Source organism: Bubalus bubalis, chromosome 22 (genome assembly GCF_019923935.1).
Source record: "Bubalus bubalis isolate 160015118507 breed Murrah chromosome 22, NDDB_SH_1, whole genome shotgun sequence".
Taxonomy (NCBI): domain Eukaryota; kingdom Metazoa; phylum Chordata; class Mammalia; order Artiodactyla; family Bovidae; genus Bubalus; species Bubalus bubalis.
Genome location: NC_059178.1, coordinates 15867232 through 15891891, shown reverse-complemented (window position 1 = coordinate 15891891; position 24660 = coordinate 15867232). Strand labels below are relative to the sequence as shown.

Sequence of the window (24660 nt, the reverse complement as noted above, 5' to 3'; positions counted from 1 at the left end):
CACAAGCAGGTCAGCATTGTTTCATTTGTTAAGCGGGTGTCTAGTGCCAGGACTGGACTAAACTCTGGGTGATCCTAGCACTCATCTCTGGCCCCAGATGGAAACACACTGACTATACAATGGAACAGAATAACCTGCAGCAAAGGGCGCAAGTACCAAGGAGGAGAGTGTGGATCTGGCTCCCGTTATGTCTTCAACCTCACCTTCCAGCACTTTCCCCTCCTTGCTCACTCTGCTTGGCCTCCATGCTATTCCAGGAGGACAAGACCTGCTCCTGCCTTAGAGCTCTGTCTGTGGCTCATCCCCTTTCTCTCCCCACCTCCATCCATGTTGACCTGGCTCACTCCTTCCTGTCCTACTCAGATGTCCCCTTCTCAGGGACCACCTTAACCAAATTCCAACCCAATTTCCCCAGGGCTCCAGCCTGCTCTACTGAGCTCTATCATCTTCCCTTACCTAGTACCTTCTAATATGCTGCTGCTGCTACTACTGCTAAGTCACTTCAGTCGTGTCCGACTCTGTGTGACCCCATAGACAGCAGCCCACCAGGCTCCCCTGCCCCGGGGATTCTCCAGGCAAGAATACTGGAGTGGGTTGCCATTTCTTTCTCCAATGCATGAAAGTGAAAAGTGAAAGGGAAGCTGCTCAGTCGTGTCCGACTCTTAGCGACCGCATGGACTGTAGCCCACCAGGCTCCTCCATCCATGGGATTTTCCAGGTGAGAGTACTGGAGTGGGGTGCCATTGCCTTCTCCGTCTAATATGCTAAGCAGTTATCATTTTGTTGCTTATTGTATGCCCCCCTCCCACCTGAATGTAAGCTCCATGAGGGCAAGGGTCTTTGTTTTGCTCATTATAGACCCCAAGTGCCCAGAATGGTACCTGGCACATAGGCATTCAATAAATAGCTGTTGAGTCAATAATGAATGATTGGGCTCATCACAGTAAGCTCCATGAAGAAGGCAGTGTGTGAGCTTGGCTTCACACACACAGTGTGTGAAGATTCATGATTGTGATCAGCAGAGAACCGAGGGATGCTCTAGGAGCGGGGGAGGGGAAGGAACATAAGCAAAGATACTGGAGGGCAGGGGCGGGGCTTGAGATCCAGGAGATCCAAGAGATCCAGCCCCACTCCCCATGGACCAGCTGGGATGGAGCTGGCACACAGGAGGACACAATATTTGTCTTCCTGCAGTTAGTGAGTCACTGAGGATTTGGGATTCCAGATCCAAAGAGATAGTTTGATTTCTGTGCTTTTATCTCGGAAATGTGATAAAGACAATTAGAAGGGATGGCTGTGTCTACAGCTCAATGTAATGTCAACCCCAGCCTCTCAGTGACCTGTTGCCTTTGTGACTTCTCTCAAGTCATAGAGGGCATCCAGGCAAAGAACCCAGGATAGGGAAGGAGATCCACAGTGAGCACAGCCCTGGAAGAAGAACCTGTCTCTGCAGGCCCAACCGTTCACAGCACCAGGACATGAAATGAATGAGTCATGGCTGGGGGCTCAAAGCCAACACAGGGAGGGTAAGGTATTTCTGCAAACCATACACCTGTGAATTCAAAGTGGATCCTTCACTGTAGAGGAAATGGACTGCCAGCGCCCAGGGAAGAAAGCAGGGAGCACTAGGAACCTACTTGCTTCCTGCAGTCAGCTCAGGGAGGACATGCGTGTGGATCACAACCAGCTCTCTCCTCATGGCCCCAAAGACAAGGCAGAGAAGGAAGGCGTGTAAGTGAGGACATTCAGATGGATTAAAAACAAATGTGGCCAGTTGCATCAACGGTCTTTCAATCAGCCTATTTCCACCTTGGAAAAGTCATTTCATCAATGACTTGATAAAAATTTGGAAGGCATGACTCTCCGCTTTGTTTATAGGCTGCTGGGAAGAAAGGACAGAGGAGGACCAGGGACCTGACAGAGTGGGGCAGGTAGCAGCCCAGCCTAGCAGGGATCCATGTGAGGCTCACCCCGGGGCCAACACCCCCATGGGAGGAGTCCGGCTGGAGAAAGTGGCTCCGTAGCCACCATGCAAGTCATTCACATGAAGGGGCCACTAACAAAGATACTGTGGGCTTAGTGGGCATGAATGTGGCAGGACAGGAGAGAGCAGAGCTGTCCGCCCTTGACATCTGGCCTGTGCTCTGGGCGTGGTATCTGCAGACAGAGATGAACCAGAAGCCCAGGATGCACCGAGCAGATCCAACATACCTCACGTGAGCAGCTCCTGAACAGATAGGTGTTTGCCTTGAGGCCAGGACTGAAGGGGCGCAAGGCACTGAGGAGCGCCACCAGAGGCCACCTGGGCATCCAGTGGGCACCTGCAGCTTATTGCTCCACATCACCTCCCCCATCTTATGTTGCCAGGACCCTTTTTGGCTCTGGAAGTTCCTCCCATGTGGTTTTGCATGAGAGTCCCAGATCTGGACAATCAGAATTATTCCTTAAGAGATGCTCTCTTCCCTTCCACCAAAGCTGTTCAATTAGAAGGCTATGGGGTTGGGGGTACCAGCCACCATCTTCCCACGATGTAGAGAAAGAAACAGTTGAGAGGAAAAGGGGACAAGGACATACTGAAACCACTGGAGCCTCTGGAGAGAGCCAAGCCCCAGCCAGTTCCACCTGAAACTTCCAAGTTCTGGGCACCAACATGCTCCCTTTTTCCTGGAGCCAGCTTAGGGCTGGGGTTTGGGCATGTACAACCAAGTCCTGACCGCTCCTGAAGTTTTCTGTTTGCCTCCATTGGGACTGCCAATGGATAGTAGCTTCAAGAATATAATTATAAAGATGAATTTTTAAACAGAGCTGTCTGGTGGAGCAGTGAGTCCTCCAACCTGGGGAGTTGGTCATCAAGCTTGATTGTATCAGAACTGGAAATGTCGCAGATAAGGCTGACTGAGCAGCCTGAAAAGGCTTCAAGTAGGGGTGGATAAGAAGGAAGGGGGCTGTAGAAGGGGGAGGCATTGGTCTTACTGGAGGATGTCCCAGAGAGGGGGCTTCCCAGGAGGTTCAGGACCTGCCTGCCAATGCAGGAGATGCGGGTTCAATCCCTGGCTTGGGAAGATCCCCTGGAGGAGGACATGACAACCCATTCCAGTATTCTTGCCTGGAGAATTCCATGGACAGAAAAGCCTGGTGGTTTACAGTCCATGGGGCGGCAAAAAGTTGGACACGACTGAAGTGACTTAGCACACACACAGCATGCCCCAGAGAGATATTTTTTTGTCCTCCTAGGTGTCATGTATGTGTGTGTGTGTGTTGTGTACATGCGTATGCACACATAAGCACATGCTCTTACTGTCCAGGACTTAACACAGAATCTCTGGGGTGAGACCCAAATAACAGTATTATTTAAAAGTTGCCAGTGGTTTTCTGCTTTGCCTGCACATTGGAATCACCCACAGAGGCTGACTCTTACAGAGGATGGGGAGGAGCTTCTGAAATTGCTAACAAGAATTGGAGGTGAAGGCAGCAAACAGGATGCTAAACAAAGTGGGGTAGTTGATCAATCTGGAGCACCAGCCAGGCCCGAGGAGGGCACAGCGACCGTGGTATGAGGAGTCCTCATCTAGGAATCAGGTCATATGAGTCCTACTGGCTGTGGCTAAGTCTTTGGTGTATTGCTTCACTTTTCTGGTTTATGGTTTTCCATACCTAGGATATAGAGAGGTGAATTTGCCCCTATGCAGATCATAGCGTGGGCGTAGGGTGGTGAGGATCCAGTGAGAACAGGGGATGTGTGGAGCACCTTCACACACACGCAGCTCTGTTCAGATATGAGAGGGTGTTTATTCTTACAAGTCGAGTGCCCAGAGATGCCCCTGGGGACACAGACATGGACTGTAAGTGCCATGAGGGCAGGATCTCTGCCCTATTCATTACTGTGTCCCAGAACCCACACCAGGCTGTGTCACTTGGTTAAAGATAGCTGAGGTTGGTATGATTGGCTTGAATTGTATCCCTGGCTCTCCCTAGGATAAGCCTCCATCTGCGGGCATGGGTGTCACTGGCCTTTGGGCACCCTGCCCTCTGCAGGCTCCTCATAATGACAGACTGATCCAGACCATTCCTGGGCTTGGTGTCTCTGCCCTTCCATCTCTGTCTCACACACATCCTTCTGGAATTAATGCAAGTACTGCTTCCCCTCTACCAAGCTCCCTACCAACCCAAATTCCACAGGTCTTAGCAAGCTGTTTGGCGGGAAATCTGTGAAGGAAATTCCGTGGTTATGCTCCCAACCTCACAAATCTCTCCTCCCCTGAACGCCAAGGGCCCCAGGAGCCTTTATTGCTCATGTTAGCAATTATGCATTAGCCTCCACCACTAATGAGATTGTGAGGCCCCAAGGAAAAACAACCTTCATTTGCTGAGCTCTCATGATTTGTGCACCTACTAAGTCCCAAAGCCTGCAGAGTGAGTCTGTCCTTGACCTCTGGGAGCTTATAGCTGTGTAGGGATAACACAGATGGGCACAGTTCAGTACAAGGAAACTAACAATCACAAAGCAGGGTGCATGGTTCATAGCATCTAAAATAAAAGTGGGCCCCCAGTAAGTACAGTTAGAGAAGCTGGGAGTTCACCCTCTGAATTAGGGCAGGCATCCTCATACATGAAGGCTGACAGATGAGTGGTTGGCCCTTGTCTGAATGCTCCCAGTACCATCAGTGATCATCCCTCTCCAAGCAGCTGAGTCCATTACTGGGCAGTTTGGATGGCATGGTGCAGAAGGCTCCGTGGCTTTCCACCAAGCATCCATGCTTCCCTTTCGTGATGTACAGAGCTTGCCTGGGGCAACTGTCCAGCCAGGTACTACAATCCCAGGTGCCCTTGCATCTAGGTGGAGCCACATGACTCAGAATATGAGTTAATGTGTTAAGAAAGTATGGAGTGTGCCTTCTCCAGCTCTCTTTTCCCTCTTCAAGAAATGTGGGAGCCACATGTTGAAAATGGCAGACAGGTGAGAAGAGCTTGGGCCCCTGAATCACAGCGTGAAAGGCCTCTTGCCAAACACCCACGCTGGACTGATTACATCAGTGAGAAACAGATTTTGTTGTATTCAGCTATTGAGATTTATGGGTTTAAGTCTTACTGCAGCTAGTGTTACAGTAACTAGCTAGCTGCAGTAAGAAAAGGTTGGAAAATCCTTTCTTTACATCAGGCTCTGCTATTGATAAGCCTTCATCAAATCTGTTGGACCCAGATACTGGTATCTGTATTAAAGAGACACCTCCCTGGTTCTTGATGGCCATCCACCTTAGGGACCAATTACTCTTTCCCTTTGCACATGCCCTGAGGAAAGAGCCAAAGAGAAAGCTGTCAGTGGAGATGCTGGCTCCCCACACATTCTGTTTTCAGGAAGGCCGGAGTTGGTGGCTGTTGCCATAGACATCAGTTGGAGAGAGTCCACGACAAAAAATTAAACCAGAGAGAGCATCACATCAAACTGCCCAGGGTAGGCTTGTCCCCTGTGGGTTTTCCTGCTACCTAATAAGTCCCTGTGATCTGGGGCCATGAGCTGGCACCAGTATCTTGGCTGTCTCAGGTTCACAAAGCAACACTTAGGGTGTTTACTTATGCACTGCTGCAATGTTATTTCTTTCATTGGGCATCTGATTCCCCTCCAGCTATGAGAGATCTTCCTTTAGATTTTCCAACACTGTTCCCCCCTCCCTCCGCCCAGGCTGCATCTAAGCAGGGCCCACCGGTGTCCCCACATACTGGTCTCCTCCAGCTCGTCATGGATCTCATTGTTGGCGCAGGCAAAATCGCGGACCGTCTGCCTGTCGCCCTCACTCTTGGAGAGCCAGCAGTCACATTGGAAGCGGAAGGTCTCGTCGCGGGAATTGTCCTTCACGTCGACATGGCTCAGGTGCCAGCCAGGAAATATCCCTGAAAATAGAGACACGGGCCTGGAGGCTAAATGGGCTCATCCTCCCCTTTCAGACTTCTGCTCCCTACGTGTGCTGGCTGTGTGGCCCTGGACAAGTTCTCTGTCCTCTCTGGGCCTTTGTCTCTGTGTTGATAAAATGAGGGGTTGGGTTAGATGATCTCTGAGGTACCTCTAGCCTAGAGAATAGATTGGGTTGGCCAAAAAGTTTGTTTAGGTTTTTCCATAAGATATTATTGGCCAACCCAATAATTCTCTTTGCAGAATCCTTAACTTGGGTTCAGGAACTCTTAGAGGATCTCTGTGTGTCCATAGTATGTGCAGAAGGCTACAAGGAAGGCATGTATATGTTTTACTTTCACATCTTGCCTTCTTATGCCACTTGGGGTTGGAAAGGCAGTCCTAGCTTCTCCAACAAAAAGCCATTTCAATAATGGTGAAGGAGGATCAGACACTGCCCGAAGTGACATCTCTAGATCTTGCCATTGGTCTCAAGGGTTATAAGCACAGAGACACACAAAGATGGACACACGCTTCCAGTCACGCAGTCCACAGGGAGCAGATATTAAGGCTCACGGGCAGAGCATACATACTGGCAGTCCTAGTATAGCTTCATTCCTGGTGTAAAAGGTACTTCATATGTTTTAAAACATAGGTCTTTACTGAAAGTGGAAATCAGCGAGTCCTAGAACAAGTTAAATTTTACAGTGGTTCTGTTGAGTTAAAAAGTGGCATTATTTTATCAAGAAAGAATTTTTTTGCATGCATATTTTAAGTTTTATTTAAATTCAAAATGTAAATAACAATGGTTAGTAATAAGTGGGGGCTTCCCTAGTAGCTCAGCTGGTAAAGACTCTGCCTGCAATGGCAAGAGACCTGGGTTTGATCTCTGGGCTGGGAAGATCCCTCAAGGAGGGCACGGTAACTCTCTCCAGTATTCTTGCCTGGAGAATCCCCATGGACAGAGGAGCCTCGTGGGCTACAGTCCATGGGGTCACATAGAGTTGGACATGACTAAGCAACTAAGCACAGCCCAGCACAGTATTAAGTGGAAATAACAGACTTACTCTGCTCTATATCCTGGGCAGGTCTCACTCCCAAATTCACTTCCAGAGCTCCAGGCATGGCGGTGACAGAGAAAAGCAGTGGGATGATGGGAAGGGTGGATTCTGGGCTGCCTTTAACTTTATCCTCAGGCAATCCAGGGCCCCAGTGTGTGGGTGAAGACAGCCGGAGGAGGAGGCAGTCCGACCCGGGTTGCCCTGGTGCGAGCTGGCAGGCTGCTCTCTTCCCCGAACCCCACTTTCCTCTCTCCTCTGAAGGCATGGCCCTGTCTCACCCCATCTTCAGCTCTCTTTTCAAGTTTGATTCTGCAAAGGAACTCCTTCCATGGTAAATAGCAGACTAACCCCAACCACTGTAAGACAAATAAGCTTCACTCTTAGCTTCATGCTCACTGATTATTTAATTGCCTTGTTTTGGAAATGCTGGATGGGATTAACAGGGATCCTACCATGACTTTCTACACTAAGAACCTATCAAACATGAGAAGAGGCAGCTCTGGGAAGGCTGATGTCATATGACATCACTACCACCATAAATCAATAGGGAACCATCTTAATCCCACCACTAGAGAATCCATTTCTTTACAGAATCTGCTCTTTAAGAGTCCTACTTTATCTTTTTACACAAAGATAGCAAACATCGCACACTGTCTGACATCTTACCTTTTCGCTCACAGTCTATATCAGTACATAAATATCTGCCCATCCCTTCTCATAGTTGCATGGTATTCCATTGTATGCACACACAAGAAAATTTCTATGTTGTCCTAATTGATGAGTTGTTATCCAAACTTTCACTTCTACATGCAATGCTATAATTACTACCCTTCTACATGCATCATAGTGATCTTTTGAAATCATAAATCAGGTCTGATTTTGCTACTTCTCATGGAAAACTGTTCAATGGCTTCCCATTACTCTCAGAATAACCGCAAACAGCTCACTAAGAACTATAAGAACTGACGTGACTTGGCCCCTTTCCATTTTGATTTCATCTCATACTACTTGCATTTTTACTTACTATATTTCATGTACACCTTTTAGTACCTTAATATATGAAATCCAGTCTTGTCATGGAAATGTTGCACATTTTCTGTCTGCCTGCAACAATATACCCTAGGCTCTGAATATCCACAGTGTTTCATCACTGAGGTGTCAGATCAAATGTCCTGTCTTTGGGAAGACCTTTCCAATTTGCAGAGGCTTCCCCATCCCCAATTACTTGCTATCACATTAACGTACACCCATTTCACAGTCTGAAATAATTTTGTATTTATTTCCTTGCACGTTGTCTACACTGTCTGTCTTCTCTAGATTGTAAGCCCTATGAGAGCAGGAGTCTTGCCTGATATCCACCACTATATTCTAGTGCCTAGAGCAATGCTTAGCACATTATTCAATAAATGTTTATTGAATGGATGAGTGCACTATTATTAAATAGGGAAGAAAAGGAAGGACACTGGTGGTAACATTCTATGAGTGGAGGGGAAAAATAATTCAAAGCCCCACCAGGGAGCAATGGTCTGTCCTAGTGAAATTATTTTATCCCAAATGTTCCAAGGTTTATTATAAGAAAAAAAGCTTAAAAACTGAATGAGGTGTAAAATAGTAAGAAGTTGCTAAACACACAGGGAGCCCAGCCTGGCACTCTGTGATGACCTGGGGGTAGGGGGGAGCTGGCGTGGAGAGGGTGGGATGGGGCTGGGGAGGGAGGCCCAGGAGGGAAGGAATATATGTATAATTATGACTGATTTGCATTGTTGTATGACAGAAACCAACACAAAATTGTAAAGCAATTTTTCACCAAAAAAAAAAAAAAATTGAATGAGCATAGGGCCCCAGTCTTTCCAGCCAAGAGAAGGCAGACTCCAAATAGGAGGGAGACTAACTGCCAGATACTTCCTGGATTTCATCATGCTATCTGCTACCTGCAATTCCTCAGTGGCCTTCCATATCTGATGGGGAAAAGGGTCCAATCCTGTGTTTACATATATAGGGCCTTCTTCATCCTGACTCCATCCACCTCATTTCCTGCCTCAGTAAGGAAGACTCCTAAGGCAACTCCTCCATCCCAGTGAGATGGATTTATTCAGCATCACTTAGCTGTATCTTTCATCTTCATTAAGGCTTCAAGTGATTTCCCTGCCCTAAATTCACACCTACCCTCTGGACAACTTAGGCTTCACTTCCTCCATGAGAGCCTCCAAACCCCTCAGTCCCATGGCATTCATCATCTGTTTATTCACTTGCCCATGAACAGTTGCCCAAGATGGCTTGGGAAATAAATGTTTTCTAGTGAGGTTATGAACATGGGCTCTTTTATAGTGATTGTGTGTGTGTGTGTGTGTGTGTGAGAGAGAGAGAGAGAGAGAGAGAGAGACTTCTCTAGTTCAATTTTAAGGTGTGGAAGTTATGTCTTAAACTTCTTGATTACATCACAGGTGTATTGACTTAGTGCTCAATAAATACAGAATTGATAAATTACATTTACTTTCTATAGTGATCTCTCAGCTTTTTAAATTTCAGTGCAAACCCTTAAAATATTGCTTGAATAGATAATTTATTTCTTCAAGTAATTTCTTTAAAAAATAACTTTGGCAAGCTAAAGTCCATGGGGGTAAACAAAATTTCTTTAAAAAGATAAATAGATTGTTTGAAATGAAATATGGAGCCATCACAGAGTCCTAGCTATTAAAGAATACAGAATCTAGCTAGTATCCCTCCACAAATACTTTCTCATGTACATCATTCAAGATAGGATGCCCAGAGTGACACACTTGGGTCTGGGAGATCTGTAGACTCCATTCTAAGCAAACCCACCAAACTGAACACATTATAGCATCTCTATGCCTCAGCTTCCTTACTTGAACAAAGTAACTGGGTTAAAATACATGATTTCTGAGATCCTATCCATTTCTATGAATTTATATTATTCAAAGGAAAATGTATTAATTAGAGTTTTCAGTTCAGAGGAAGAAAGCAAGAGGAAAAAGATGAATTAGAAAATAAACACTCTTGTTATAATTTGTTCAGTATTATAAAAGCTATCTGAGTAACTGGAATTAAGGGGAAGAATTAATCATTTATCTTGATTTTCATCTATGAACTATATTTCATGGTAATCAAATAGCCTGAGGGGCAATTTTTTTTTTTTACAAAAGAATTCCAGCTAATAAGTGGATAAGAAATAACAATTAGAAAATCATTTGTAACTCTACCTGATCATCACTGAGAAGCCATTAGATGAAGAGTGATGGGAAAGTTTACAATGGAGGGATCAAGCAGTCCGCCCTGGATTCACCATTAGACGTGAGCGTCAGTAAGTGTGAGATGGCTGTGATGTAATATGAAGTACACAAGTCTCATTTTAAAGTAGCCCTGATACCACATATAAAGTATTCTTGCCAAAGAATGTCGAACCTGGATCTAATCAAGTCTTTACAGCTGACTTTCAGATTGTAGGAAATATGGGGAACGAGGAAGCAATGACACCATAAATAAGCAAGCAGACAGGTCCAGAGTGTGCAAATTTTATACACCATTGGGCCCTGTTCCTTCAAAAGTCAATGGCATGAAAAAAATAAAGGGATTAGGTATGGCTCTGTATTAAACATTTAAACTTTCATCTTTGGAGGAAAAAGTTACTATAAAGAGGAAATTAGGCACAGAATCTTGGTCCTCTTCTGATCATAGTATCCCAACCACTTGGGCTCATTGAAGACATAAAAATCTTTCTGTTTTTGCCAATGACAGGATCCTGCTTTCAAATCCAAAGTCTAGTTGTCGACGAGGAGGTCAATTCTCTGCTTACAAAGGGAAGAAGATAACATCAGTGACTTGGAATTTCTTTAAGTCCAAGAGCGATGAGGAGACCAAAGGTAATCAGAGGAATAAGGGAGGAATCAAGCTCTTTGAAGAGCCTGGCACTGACACCAAAGTTGTTGTTGTTCAGTTGCTAAGTCGTGTCCCACTCTTTGGGACTCCATGGACTGCAGCATGCCGGGCTTCCCTGTCCTTCAGTATCTCCTGGAGTTTGCTCAAGTTCAAGTCCATTGAGTCAGTGATGCTATCTAACTATCTCATCTTCTGCTGTGCTTTTCTCCTTGTGCCTTCAGTCTTTCCCAGCATCAGGGTCTTTTCCAATGAGTCAGTTCTTCACATGAGGTGGCCAAAGTATTGGAGCTTTAGCTTCAGCATCAGTCCTTCCAATGAATATTCAGGATAGATTTCCTTTAGGACTGACTGGTTGGATCTCCTTGCAACCCAAGGGACTTTCAAGAGTCTTCTCCAACACCACAGTTCGAAAGCATCAATTCTTTGGCACTCAGGCTTCTTTATGGTCCAACTCTCACATCCATATATGACTACTGGAAAAACCATAGCTTTGACCATACAGATCTTTGTTGGAAAAGTGGTCTCTGTTTTTCAATATACTGTCTAGGTTTGTCATAGCTTTCCTTCCAAGGAGCAAATGTCTTTTAATTTCATGGCTGCAGTCACTGTCTGCAGTGATTTTGGAGCCCAAGAAAATAAAATCTGTCACTGTTTCCACTTTTCCTCCTTCTGTTTGCCATGAGGTGATGGGACTGGATGTCATGATCTTAGTTTTTTGAATGTTGAGCTTTAAGCCAGCTTTTTCACTCCCCTCTTTCACTCTCATCAAGAGGCTCTTTAGTTCCTTTCCACTTTCTGCCACTAGAGTGGTATCATCTGCATATATGAGGTTGCTGATGTTTCTCCCAGCAATCTTGACTCTAGCTTGTGATAAATCCAGTCTGGCTTTGCATGATGTAATCTACATATAGGACTTCTGAGGTGGCTCAGCAGGGAAAGAATCTACCTGCAATGCAGGAGCCACAGGAGACATGGGCTTGATCCCTGGGTTGGGAAGATCCCCCAGAGGAGGGCATGGCAGCCCACTCCAGTATTCTTGCCTAAAGAATCCCACGGACAGAGGAGCATGGCAGGCTACAGTCCAGGGTTACAAAGACTCAGACATGGCTGAAGTAACTTAGTATGCATGCATAGTCTTCACACAAATTAAATAAGCAGTGTGAGACTATACAGCCTTGTCATAATCCTTCCTGAATTTTGAACCAGTCCACTGTTCCATGTCCGGTTCTAACTGTTGCTTCTTGACCTGCATACAGGTATCTCAGGAGACAAGTAAGGTGTTACAGTATTCCCATCAGAATTTTCCACAGTTTGTTGTGATCTACACAGTCAAAGGCGTTAGCATTATCAATGAAGCAGATGTAAATGTTTTTCTGGAATTCCCTTGCTTTCTCTATGATCCAGCAAATGTTGGCAATTCGATCTCTGGTTCCTCTGCCTTTTCTAAACTCAGTTTGTACATCTGGAAGTTCTCAGTTCATGTGTGGTTGAAGGTTAACTTGAAGGATTTTGAATATAACCTTGCTAGCATGTGAAATGAGTGTAAATTGTACAGTAGTTTGAACATTCTTTGGAATTGCCCTTATTTGGGATTGGAATGAAAACTGTTATTTTCCAGTCCTGTGGGCACTGCCGAGTTTTCAAATTTGCTGACATATCAACTGCAGCACTTTAACAGCATCATCTTTTAGGATTTGAAATAGATCTGCTGGAATTCCATCATCTCCATTAGCTTTGTTTGTAGTAATGCTTCCGAAGGCCCACTTGACTCCACACTCCAGCATGTCTGACTCTAGATTAGTGACCACACCATCATGGTTATCCGGGTCATTAAGAATTTTTTGTATCATTCTTCTGTGTATTCTTACCAGTTCTTCTTAATCTCTTCTCTTTCTGTTAGGTCCTTACCATTTCTGTCCTTTATTGTGCCCATCCTTGCCTGAAATGTTCCCTTGATATCGCTAATTATTCAGCTGGGTATATCTTTCCCTTTCTCCCGTGCCTTTCACTTCTCTTCTTTTCTCAGCTATTTGTAAAGCCTCTTCAGACAACCACTTTGCCTTCTTGTATTTCTTTTTCTAGGGGATGGTTTTGGTCTCCACCCCCTTTACAATGTTATGAATCTCTGTCCATAGTTCTTCAGGCACTCTGTATACCAGATCTAATCCCTTAAATCTATTTGTCACCTCCACTGTATAACCATGGGGATTTGACTTAAGTCATACACGAATGGTCTAGTGTTTTTTCCTACTTTCTTCAATTTAAGTCTGAATTTTGCAATAAGAAGCTCATGATTTGAGTCACAGTCATGTCCAAGTCTTGTTTTTGCTGACTATATAGAGCTTCTCCATCTTCAGCTGCAAAGAATATAATCAATTTGATTTCAGTACTGACCATCTGGTGATGTTCATGTGTAGAATCATCTCTTGTGTTGTTGGGAGAGGGTGTTTGCTATGACCAGTGTTTTCTGTTGACAAAACTCTGTTAGTCTTTGACCTGCGTTGTTTTGTACTTCAAGGCCAAACTAAACCAAAGTAGTAGCAAGAAACGATGGGTGGATGGTTTTAGAGCTGTCCAAGGTGCTGAACTGTCCCCCTTTCCTTTCAGGGTTTTGACGTGGATGAGATAAATTTGAGTGTAGAGTTTTTGCAGAGAAGGAAAATGAAAGTAGAAAGCTGAGAAAGTCTAGATATATGCATAGTGTCCAAGGAGTGGGAGAAGCCATTATTATAGGACCTAGTGATGACCCTGAAATTCATGACCAGGACCCACTTTTTGAAAGTATTAAGAAACAAGGAAAAACTTTGATCCAGAAGAAATGTGGGTTCCCTGTGGTAGAAGCATAAGAAAATAGGGTTTGTATATGAGGACTTGAAACAGAGGTATTAAATAAATTCTATATTAAGCCCCCACTGCGTTACAGGCAGTGTGAGGGGCATTAGGGAAGAGTAATGAATATGGCAATGGTACTCCTGGAGCTGCTAGTTAAGTAAGGGGCCAGACTGAGCATGTAGTTACAAATATGATGACTATTCGGGGAGAGGGCTTAAGTAAGGTAAGGCAATAGGAAAAACTTTCAGTAAGGAGGTTAGTCCATCAGAGATTTTGTTCATCATAAACAGAGAGATGTAATCATGGCAGAGCTAGGAAAGAGAAGAGAGTGAAAAGAAAACTTTTTAAATGGATGTTCATCTTGGAGACTTCTCATTGCTGCAAATTCATATATATCATACCATTCACTGGATGGACTGGAACAATCAGGAATAAAAAGGCAATTACACATCTCAAAAAGGACCAGCAAACAAAGAGAGTGAGATTGGTGAGAAAGTTTCCCTGACATTTTGTGTGTGGGAGGTGAGAAGGAGGAGTACTTAAGAGGCAATGATGAACATTTGTATCTTATAAACATGAATCCACAAACGACGGAAGACTGTTAATCTTCCCCTCCTTTCTCCCTGTGACAGTGACTTAAATGTTTGGCTGCATAACAAAATTTCTCAACAAGGGATTCTGGGAATTTGCTAGGAAGAAATAAACATTTAAAATAGTTTAAATTGCTTTGCTATTTGAAAAAAAAATGTAGTTTCATAGCTTCTTTATTAAATTTATGCCCAGGAAACTTTGGCATCATGAACCAACACACCACATTTTTGGGTTTCATGGTCAGTGAACAGTCCTCAATAGTTCCATAGGTAGGGTCCATCTCCCTGAACACGTTCCTTTAGGAAGTGAAAAAATGTTGAGGCAACCCATTTCCCTCTCCCTTTCCTCCTCCTTCTCCTCTGCCTTCCCTTCTATTCTCTAACCTCAAACATGAGGGTACTCAAGAATCTGCTCTTGGTCACTCTTGTTTTTCTGAAGTTTCATTTCCTCACTCTCATGGCTTCAGTGATGTCTCTGCACTAGCAACTCTTAGATCAATATCTCAGATCAGTATCTCCCAACTAGTTTGACTCCTGAGCTCCAAACCCAACTGTTACTAGCCATCACTCCTAGATGTCTACCAGACCTTTAAATTAAACATGCCAGGATGAAGAATATCCTCTAGCAGCCTTACCATTCTTGCTCAACTTTCCTTCTCAGCCAATCATTTAATAAGCCTTCTGCTTAAGCATTTCTTAAATCTTTCTACATTTTCTCCATTCCCCACTGCTACCATCATTGTGCAGGGCATCGTTATCTCCCATCATCTCTTAGCCAGTCTTTTGAAGTTTGCTTTCTTTTCCATCTAACCTATTCCCCACAGACACTATGATAATCTTCCCTACATGACTACTGTTCTGAGATCCTTTGATGGCTTCTCAGGACAATTAGGATAAAGACCCAATCCTTGACAAGACTTATAATACCTTGCATGGCCTGATTCTTGTCTACTTTCTAGATCCCACACCCATTCCCTATTTTGTCGTCATTCTGAACTGTGCTTTCATTTCTGAAACATGTCAGTCTTTCTTATATTTTAGAGCTTTTATGTTTTCTATTCATTCTGCCTCAAACACACTTCATTTCTGATAAACACCACCCCTCACCAAATGTCTACTATAAATTCTTTAGGTCTTAGCTCAAATATTGTCTTTTCAAGGACAGATCAAGTTGAACCTTATTATTTCTGTATCCATATTTGCAAATTCACCTAATTGATAAAATTTATGTGTAGCTCTAAAATCAATACTCACAGTCCTTTCACAGTTATACATGGACATGTGCAGAGCAGCAAAAAATTTGGGCTAATTCACATGTTGCCAGTTGAGGTTAAACAAGATGGTGCTCTGACTCCTGTTTCAGCTCTCACACTATGAACAAGTGTTTTTGCTATCTACTTAGCGCTGTGGGATTTTTTTTTTTTACATTTTTATGTTATAGTGCTAAAGAACTGTCTAGTGTTTCTAAGTGCAAGCAGGCTGTGATGTGCCTTACAGGGAAAATAGATTTGCCATATAACTTTCCTTTATCCTCATCAATAGTGTTGATGGCCATGAGTTCACTGTTAATAAATCAACAATATATACCATATGAAGTGTCTTTAAACAGTGTGTGTTTGTTGCTCTGACTCTTTGTGACCCCATGTACTGTAACCTGCCAGGGTCTTCTCTCCATGGGATTCTCCAGGCAAGAATAGTGGAGTGGGTTGCCATGCCCTTCTTCAGGGGATCTTCCCAACCCAGGGATCGAACCTGGGTCTCCTGCATTGCAGGCAAATACTTTACTGTCTGAGCCACCAGGAAAGCCCCTTCCCCAAAAGAAAATAAGGTTATGCATTGACTGGTTGATGAAAATGTGTGATCAGAGGATTGCAGGAACCTAACCTTGTGTTTTTCTTAGCAGCAGTGGTTCAGTGTTTACAGACACTTTATAGAGCAAAGCTATGATGAATGGACAATGGATGGTGTGTGTGCTCAGTCATGTCTGGCTCTTTGTGACCCCATGGACTGTAGCACACCAGGCTCTTCTGTCCATGAAATTTTCCAGGCAAGAATACTGGAACAGGTTGCCATTTCCTACTCCAGGAGATCTTTCCAACCCAGGGATCAAACCCATGTCATCTGTGTTTTCTGCATTGGCAGGTGGATTCTTTACCACTGAGCCACCTAGGAAGCCCCAAAGAAGGGATACATAGCCATCACTAAAGACAAACATTATCCATGACTCCTGAAATGTTACTGCTTGACTTTCTGGAACGCTTTTCTCAAATATGTCAGTCTTTGCTTTCCTAGATACTTTGGAAGGAGGGATACAACACAGAACACAAGTGCCCAAGAGAACTCTGGAAAGTCTGTGATGAGAAACAGATTGAGAAGGAATAAGGCAGATTTTGAAGGTGTGGGCAGCAACAGGAGCAGTCATCCAAGTGACAAAGAACCAGTGGGCTTTCAGGTGTTTAGTCAGGTGGAGTTAGATAATATGGAGTTGGAGATAGCAGCTTTTGAAGGCAGGAGACAGAGACGAACTCTTATCCTGGATCAACAATTATCTGCCTTTTATTGCTGTGACTTGAGGATGAAATGTGTGGAAGTTTGAACCATTTTGCCAAGCTTGAGAGAAATCTATAACAGTCCATGTTGAAAATAGTCAGCCTCCAAGGTGGAGACCCTAGAAACAAGTGATAGAGTCCAGAGTTGAGAGAAGTTGAGAGAAGCAGTGAAGTCAGAACCCTGGACAGATACATGACTCCAAAGGCTGTAGAGTGTGAAGCTAGAACTGTGATCTTTAATAAAGGCATCCTCAGTCTTTCTGGTCATCCCTTCACCCTCACTTTAATATGAAGAGTGAAATCTTCATATTAAAAGTGGCCCTAAACAAAAAATGGCCCTAACATTGCCTTCTCCTCTTAGAAAAGTGAGGGAGGTCATCATGGTCTACATGAAATTCTCCCCTACCCAGTTCTCTGACCTGACCAGGAGATGATCAGGGAGCTGCTTGACCTCTGATCCCATCTTGTGGTTGAACCTTGAGGGGATTGTTCAGACTCATTGGGAATAATATTTCTTCCTTCTCAAGGTTCTAGTCTCTTTGCTTCTCTGTTGCTCCTGAGGTAGGGGCTGTGGTCTTGGTATTTCACAGCTCTCTCCTGGGGGTGGGAGGGCATGGAGTCTCAACTAAGTTAAGATTTAAAGAGTTTCCACTCTGCCATAGGCACCTTTATGAAGATGAATATGGATGAGGCAAGGCCCCTGCCCTCAAGATTAATGCCTTACCAGTGTGTGTATTAGGGCAGAAGTAAAATGTACTTCTTTCTGATTAGGGAAGGGGCACACTTCCTGGGAATATACTTCCTGAACAGTGGTTTGCCTCTGGTGTGGACACTGCGACAGGAAACTATGCCTGGAAGCTAGGGTAGACAGACCTCATCTCCACCCACCCTCATCAATCAGCTCTGTCAAATCACTCTAATTAGACACACAATGGGGTTCAGTGCTTTTACTGAGCCAATGGCAGCCTGATCAAACACTGAAGCGATTGTCCTGACACTCATTTGTTGAGTGGCATGGGCAGCAGCTTATCCTGATCTTTTGAATTCTCTGGGGCAAAAGATGATCTTAATAAATCTGACTCATAATTGTCAGACTTTCAGCTACCAGCCAACCTCCTACTAAGTCTAAGACAATCATAACAGATAATGAGAGGGTGAGAAAGAATTCAGGGATCTTGTTTTGTCTCTTTGTTAGGAAAGAATAGAGATTCATTAGCGATAGTCTGAGAATACTTTGCAAATATGTTTCTTTACATAGACTTATAAGGACAATGAATGGACAGGTGAGGAATAAGCATCTCCTCTCACTTTTCTGGAGAAGACATCCTCCCCCAATCCCCTGACAACATGTATGGGGGACATAGTGAACAGAGATAGAAGAAGCTGCCCTCATCTCCTCATCTTTTCTTCTCTGACCCATCGGCCCATTGGCTGGGCAGAATGGAACTGGCAGGATGGGCTGACCCCCAGCATAGTTTACTAGAAAAAGCATCAGAAGACTTGGATTTGAGTTTCAGTTATGTCTATTTCTTGCTGTGTGTTTCTGAGTAAGTTGTTCAAACCTCACAGGGCCTCAATATTCCTTGGTTGTAGAAAAGAGAGATGATAAAGTTCTTCTGTGGCAGGCATTCATAAGACTGTCACAAAGATCAAGTGTTTGTATCTTTTGTACTTAACAGAGCACTAGGCACATAGCGAACGCTGTAAATGTTCCCTCAGTGAATGACTGAGTGGGTACACTGAGATTTGAAAGTTGAGGGCTGTGCAAATCTTCATTATTTTATTGCTCTGAAGACTGAGAACTTTCTCTGTGCTTAATCAGAGCTTATCCCATGTTATGGAAAACATGTTTAATTGTTTAATGCATGTTAAAGTTGCCAAATTAGGCTTCATCAGCCACCATGACAGATACATTGGTTCTCTGCCAGGATCTAAAGAAGTAAGGACAATACAACAGTCAGGACACCTCTGGGCCACTTGTGGGGGAGACTCAGAGAAGACTGGAGAAGGATTTGAGTGAATTGCCTTGTCAAAGCCAGTTTCAATGGAAGTCAAGAGGGTGAGTTAGAATGGCATAAATCAAGAAAATAATATGTCTTAAGGAGGTGACATTTAGTATTTAACAACTGTGTTCAATTATATAATGTAGAACGTAATGGCCCAAAGCCAGAAAAAAAATGTTCATAGCAGCCTGACGACAACAAAGCAGTAATGAAAGAAATATTGAACATGAGCTTCATCACAATTACAGATGCAAAAAAGTGTTCCTTTGGCATTTTGAAGATAAATTTCTTGTTTGGCTTATATCCTATCCCATCATTCATATTTATAACTGAGTTTGACTAATTTTAGATTTGCTATTATAACTAAACAAGCATAATCCTTTATGGAAAATTCATGTGAAGGGAATTTGGTGATATAGCCCTTTCCTCCCCCCACTCCTCTTAATTTTAATGTTTGAACTAAGTAGAATTAATGCCCTGATATCACAGAAAAAGTAAGAGCTACTCATTACCCTGGGACGGGGGGTGTGGAGAAGGAGGGACTGATATTTGTCGTGAAACACCGGCTCTTCTAACTGATGGAAACATCGAAATGGTAGCAATCTACTGTTTCCGGTTTCCTGCCACCCGGGGGCGGAAGGGTCCACACGCTGCCAGAGAGGTGGGCAGGGGCTTAGGCGAAGAGCTGCAGCCTGCTCTCCCCCACCCTGACCTTGAGCTACCTTTGTTGTCGTGCCAAACTCTCAGCTTGCAGAGGTGGCCCAGGCTCAGCATGTCGGAGAAGTTGAACGTGTCAGTGCTGTTCCGCTCGAACTTGTTCCAGTTGGCCGACTGCGTCAGGGCCAGGGTCCCGCTGTCCCCGTTCTCCCCGAAGATAATGATGAACACGTTGGCATCGGTGCCCGCTCCTGGGGTGCACAAGACAAGAACTCTGGCCTCTCTGAATCACAGCCCTCTTGCTCTGGCCTCACTCTTGGGATCCAGGGAGAAGCCAGGGGTGCACGTGGGCAAGTTCAGAGTTGTCAAAGCCAGGGATGAGATCAGAAAGGGCTGGTCAGTGTCCTGGGGCTCCCAGGTCTACAACTCTATCCTTCGTTTTACATTTGAGCCTTGTAAATGCTGTTGGGTTAACTGGGGTCCTGGTTAGCAGGCGTGGATGGTTTGGTACAAGAACTCATGTATTCTGCGGAAATATACCCATCCTTAAAGGCACGCCATGTAGACTGGCTTTACAGTTTAGAAATAAACACCTTCCTATACAATGTGAAAGTTCTTTGTCCCCACATCTGCCTCCGGTTGACATTCTACACTAGAGCTTGTCTGCTTAAGCCAAATAGAAGCAGTGACTCAGCTGGAAAGAAAAGGCTTCTGGGAGAGGTGACCCCTTGAAACTTTTCTGATACATATCCTGTGATTATCAATGAACTTATTACTTTCTGAGAGCACATCATGAAGGGATGAGGGACTTGAAAATGAGTGAACACTTGGAACTTTGAGCAAAGAGAGTGAAATCTTCTTTCTCAGGAAGAAAGGAAGTGCCACAAATCTGGTGCCTTGCCAGCTGTCCTGACCCAGCATGTATGCCTGAGCTGCCAATTTAGGAAAGCTTCATTTCTTTGGCTTCATTTGCAAGAGGTCCCTATCACTGTGCCCGGAGAGCTTCCCTGTTGAAAGTGTGAACTAGCAGGGCCAAGTGGGGATCCCTCACTGCCATTTATAGGTACTGTGAGTGAGTTTGCTGGGTCCTTGCACCAGCTCCCAGGGGTCAGAACTGCTTGAGGGGACAGAGGCAGCGCACACTGCCCCCCTGCGAGCTGCAGGCCTCTGCTGCATCGGTGCTTCCCTGCCGGCTGCAGGCCTCTGCTGCATCGGTGCTTTTGCTTGGAAGGCCCTTCCTCTGGCGTCCCATCTGCCTCACCGGCTTCTGTTTGTCTTTCTGGTTGCACTTTGGCACCACCTCTGGGAAGCCCTCCCTGATTTTTGCCCCTGATCTCCAGCTAGGGCAGGTGCCCTCCTGTAGGTTCCCAGCACCTGGTACACCTGTGCCAGCCTCTGTCACAGCCTCGCTGTCACTGCTGCACTCGAATGTCACTCACACGTGGGCTCAGGGACTTACCCTATCCTAAGATCCCAGGCCAAAGCTGGCACAGAAGATGGTGGCCAAGCATAGGGATGTGGGAAGGGGCCCAAGGGCAGCCATGCTGAACAGCACCTGGCTGAGGGGTTTCAGGAGGCAGCAGAGGACTGAGGGCCTCTGAGCCAAACTCCTGCACCGTTTTCTCCCATTTTCCTGATGCAGAAAGGACAGAGCCATATCAGTCACGGGGAGGAATACTTTGTAGAAGATGACACTCTGCAGAAATGAGCTGGCCTTACTTTTGAAAGGCTAACCAAAGAAAAATGCCTTGACCAGAACTTGGGACCTGAGCCAGAATTTGAGAAGGGCAGGGTGAGTGGGCAGTGAACACAGAAGGGAGCGCTCCACCCCCGACTCACCCAGGACGTCACTGGTCTTCACTGAGACAGTGTAGGACGTCCACTCCATCATCTCCTCCCCATCGATGACGGCACACATCTCGCACACCAGCGTCTTCTTGCCCTTCCGCTGGGACAGCCAGTCTCCATAGTAGAACATGGTCAGGTCTCCCGTGTTCATGTTCTTCAGGAGGATCTGGGCAGGGAGACCGGCCAGTGTGTGAACACCTCCCTCACCCCCACCGACTGCCCAGCCACTAATGCGGCCCCCTTGTCTGGACCCTGGAACCCACTATCCCAGGCCTGAGACAACTTCTTCTCAGACTCGAGGCATGAGGAAAGGGTCCTCTCCAGGACAAGACCCTACCCCGGGGGCCTGGCATGGAGTCTGAAGCCCCCGCTGTGACTAACTTTACTTGGTGAGCTGGAAGTGGGCAATTCATGTAAATATGTTTCCAAGGAGGGCCTATAACTGTGCACCAGAAATCTCTGCTGAATTAATGACATAAAAATAGACCAACCAAACCACTTTCAGCCACAGACTCCCCAGGACTGTGGACCCAAGTTCGCCAGATTGTCCTTGGAGGGAACACTGTATTATTGGCTCAAGAAAAGTCTGCTAAAAGCTGGACAAGGGGAGCAGAGCCTCAGGGGACTCGGGACAGATGGCCTTTGATGGATAAGGGATGAGAGGACGGCTCAGAGAAGAAGAGGCAGCCCGCTCACTGAGACCGTGAGGGAACCGGGAGCCTCCCTATCGTCTGCCTCGGGTTCCCACCATGGGAACCTTGCTGCCCAGTTCCTGCCGCTCCCCTCTCACTCCTCCCAACTCACTCCCTCCAGGAAGCTCACACTGGTCTCTGTCCACGTTACACTGACCAGGCAAGCTGTATTCCCTGGCAGCTCATTCAGTTTTGACTGGGTACAAATAAGTAAAACTACGTTCCCTGATTAATTCACACCCAGAGGCATATTATCTGGGCAGACTCAGGTAACAACCTTCTAAGGTGACATTTGCACGTTAACACACCCCACTGACAACCCAAAGGAGCAGGAAGTAGGGGTGGGCAGTGGGAGGAAGGGAGGGTGAAGGTCCAGCTGTGTTACCCTCTCCAGGAACCACTCAGGCCGGCTGCCCAGGCCATCAATTCGGATCCTCATCTTGGTGAATGGGGCAATGTCCAGGATCTCCATGATGAAGGTGTCATTCTGCTCCCGCTCAAATCTGGGGATGGAGAGGAGAGACACGAAGGAGGGAGGCTGGCCAAGGTGAGGGGGGAGGCCATGGTAAAGACAGATTCGGGGTAAGGACAGAAGAGGCCTCTCAGCTCCCAGTGACTCCCCAGTAGCCTGTCTCTTGCACCAAGAGGTGTTCTCGCAAGGCTGGGTTAAATGAATTGCTGGTAGAAATGGCCCTGAATCAAGAGTTACCAGTTCTGGGTCCTAATCTCATCGTGTTAACCACGTAGAACAGTCCCAGCTCCTTTCTGGGACTAGGTTTCCTCGTCTGTAGTCTGGGGAAAATGACACTGTCCCTGCAATCTCATAAAACTGTTATGAGGACCAAATGGATGTGAAATCAGTTTAAAATGTGAAAAGAATTCCATGTCTGCAAAGCTTGCAATGAGACTTCATGAGTGACATGGCTGCTGTGAATGGTGGGGCAGGCTGTGCACTGTGCAACTCTAGACAGTACCACTCACCTTTTTCTTTTTGTACACGATATGCACAATGCTGGATGAAGCACAAGCTGGAATCAAGATTGCTGGGAGGAATTTCAACAACCTCAGATACACAGATGACACCACCCTTCAGAAAGTGAAGAAGAGCCTCTTGATGAAAGTGAAAGAGGAGAGTGAAAAAGTTGGCTTAAAACTCAACATTCAAAAAATGAAGATCATGGCATCTGGTCCCATTACTTCATCGCAAATAGATGGGGAAACAATGGAAAGAATAAGAGACTTTTTGGACTCCAAAATCACCCCAGATGGTGACTGCAGCCATGAACTTATAAGATGCTTGCTCCTTGGAAGAAAAGCTATGACCAACCTAGACAGCATATTAAAAAAGCAGAGACATTACTTTGCCAACAAATGTCTGCCTGGTCAAAGCTATGGTTTTTTCCAGTGGTCATGTATGGATGTGAGAGTTGGACTATGAAGAAAGCTGAGCACCAAAGAATTGATGCTTTTGAACTGTGGTGTTGAAGAAGACTCTTGAGAGTCCCTTGGACTGCAAGGAGATCCAACCTCAAGGAAATCCTCAAGGAAATCAGTCCTGTATATTCATTGGAAGGACTGACGCTGAGGTGGAAACTCCAATACTTTGGCCACCGGATGTGAAGAATGGACTCATTGGAAAAGACCCCGATGCTGGGAAAGATTGAGGGCAGGAGGAGAAGGGGACGACAGAGGATGAGATGGTTGGATGGCCTCACCGACTCGATGGACATGAGTTTGAGCATGCTCCGGGAGTTGGTGATGGACAGGGAAGCCTGGCACGCTGCAGTCCACGGAGTTACAAAGAGTTGGACGTGACTGAGCAACTGAACTGAACTGAAGTGATATGCACAACTGAATGCAGCGGCCCTTGGTTGGAAAACACTACTAATAACTGTAAAGCAGCAGGTGACATTGCTTTTGCTGCTATTACTGCTTTTCTCCCGAAATGACCGCATCATCTTAGCGATGCTCTATCTTTATTTCTACTGCTCTTCTCACAGTGCTGCATGCATAATGCGATCTTCAGTGCTGACATTGCTTGACTGCTCACTGATTCCAGATGCTGATGCTGATAAGCCCCTGGGGGTAACACAGGTATCACTGAAGATATGACACTGCATGGCAATTTTATGCTTCCTTGAGCAAACATATTTTTTAAAAACAAAGGCCATAGCCAGTGGGAGCTAGAACTACAAATGCTACAAACCAAAAACTAACTACTCCTTGTCTTCAAAGCAGTGGAACAGAGGCCTAATCCCTTCTGATGACTTGCTTCATGCACTTTGCGATTATTAGAAGTAAAAACACTCTCCCAGAAGTCTGCCCTAAATTCCTCCTGCTCTAGTTTAAATTGTCTGTCTCCCGGTCATGTGGAAACTGGAAGGCAGTTCTCAGAAACTCCCCTCAAGCTCATCTCACAAAGTGGAGATTCTCTCAAATGTCAGGAAGCATTTAACAGGAGGCTTCCTGTGTGCTGTTCTGGATCTGTCAGGAATCCTCCGTTCCTTATTAATTCCTGAATATTCAGGAATTAAGAGGAGAGGCAACCAGGCATTTCCTTCGCTAGTTTTTCAATACGGTGATAAGTACCCTCTTCCTTCTTATGAACCATATGGTAAAAGTGATTGTTTACAACTCTCTCTCT

At 45.3% G+C, this 24660-nt stretch overlaps 1 protein-coding gene across 2 annotated transcripts in view; it reads right to left on the bottom strand.

The window, feature by feature from the left end:
• The window catches only part of LOXHD1 (lipoxygenase homology PLAT domains 1), a 195615-nt gene that overhangs the window by 11133 nt on the left and 159822 nt on the right, over window positions 1–24660 (bottom strand). For both annotated transcript variants that reach the window (XM_025273259.3, XM_044934547.2), the window contains 4 exons: window positions 22402–22519; window positions 21316–21490; window positions 19542–19727; window positions 5719–5889 (listed from right to left, as the gene is read on the bottom strand). In XM_025273259.3, the coding sequence (XP_025129044.3) occupies window positions 5719–5889; window positions 19542–19727; window positions 21316–21490; window positions 22402–22519 (650 nt within the window). The remainder of the gene's footprint in view (window positions 1–5718; window positions 5890–19541; window positions 19728–21315; window positions 21491–22401; window positions 22520–24660) is intronic.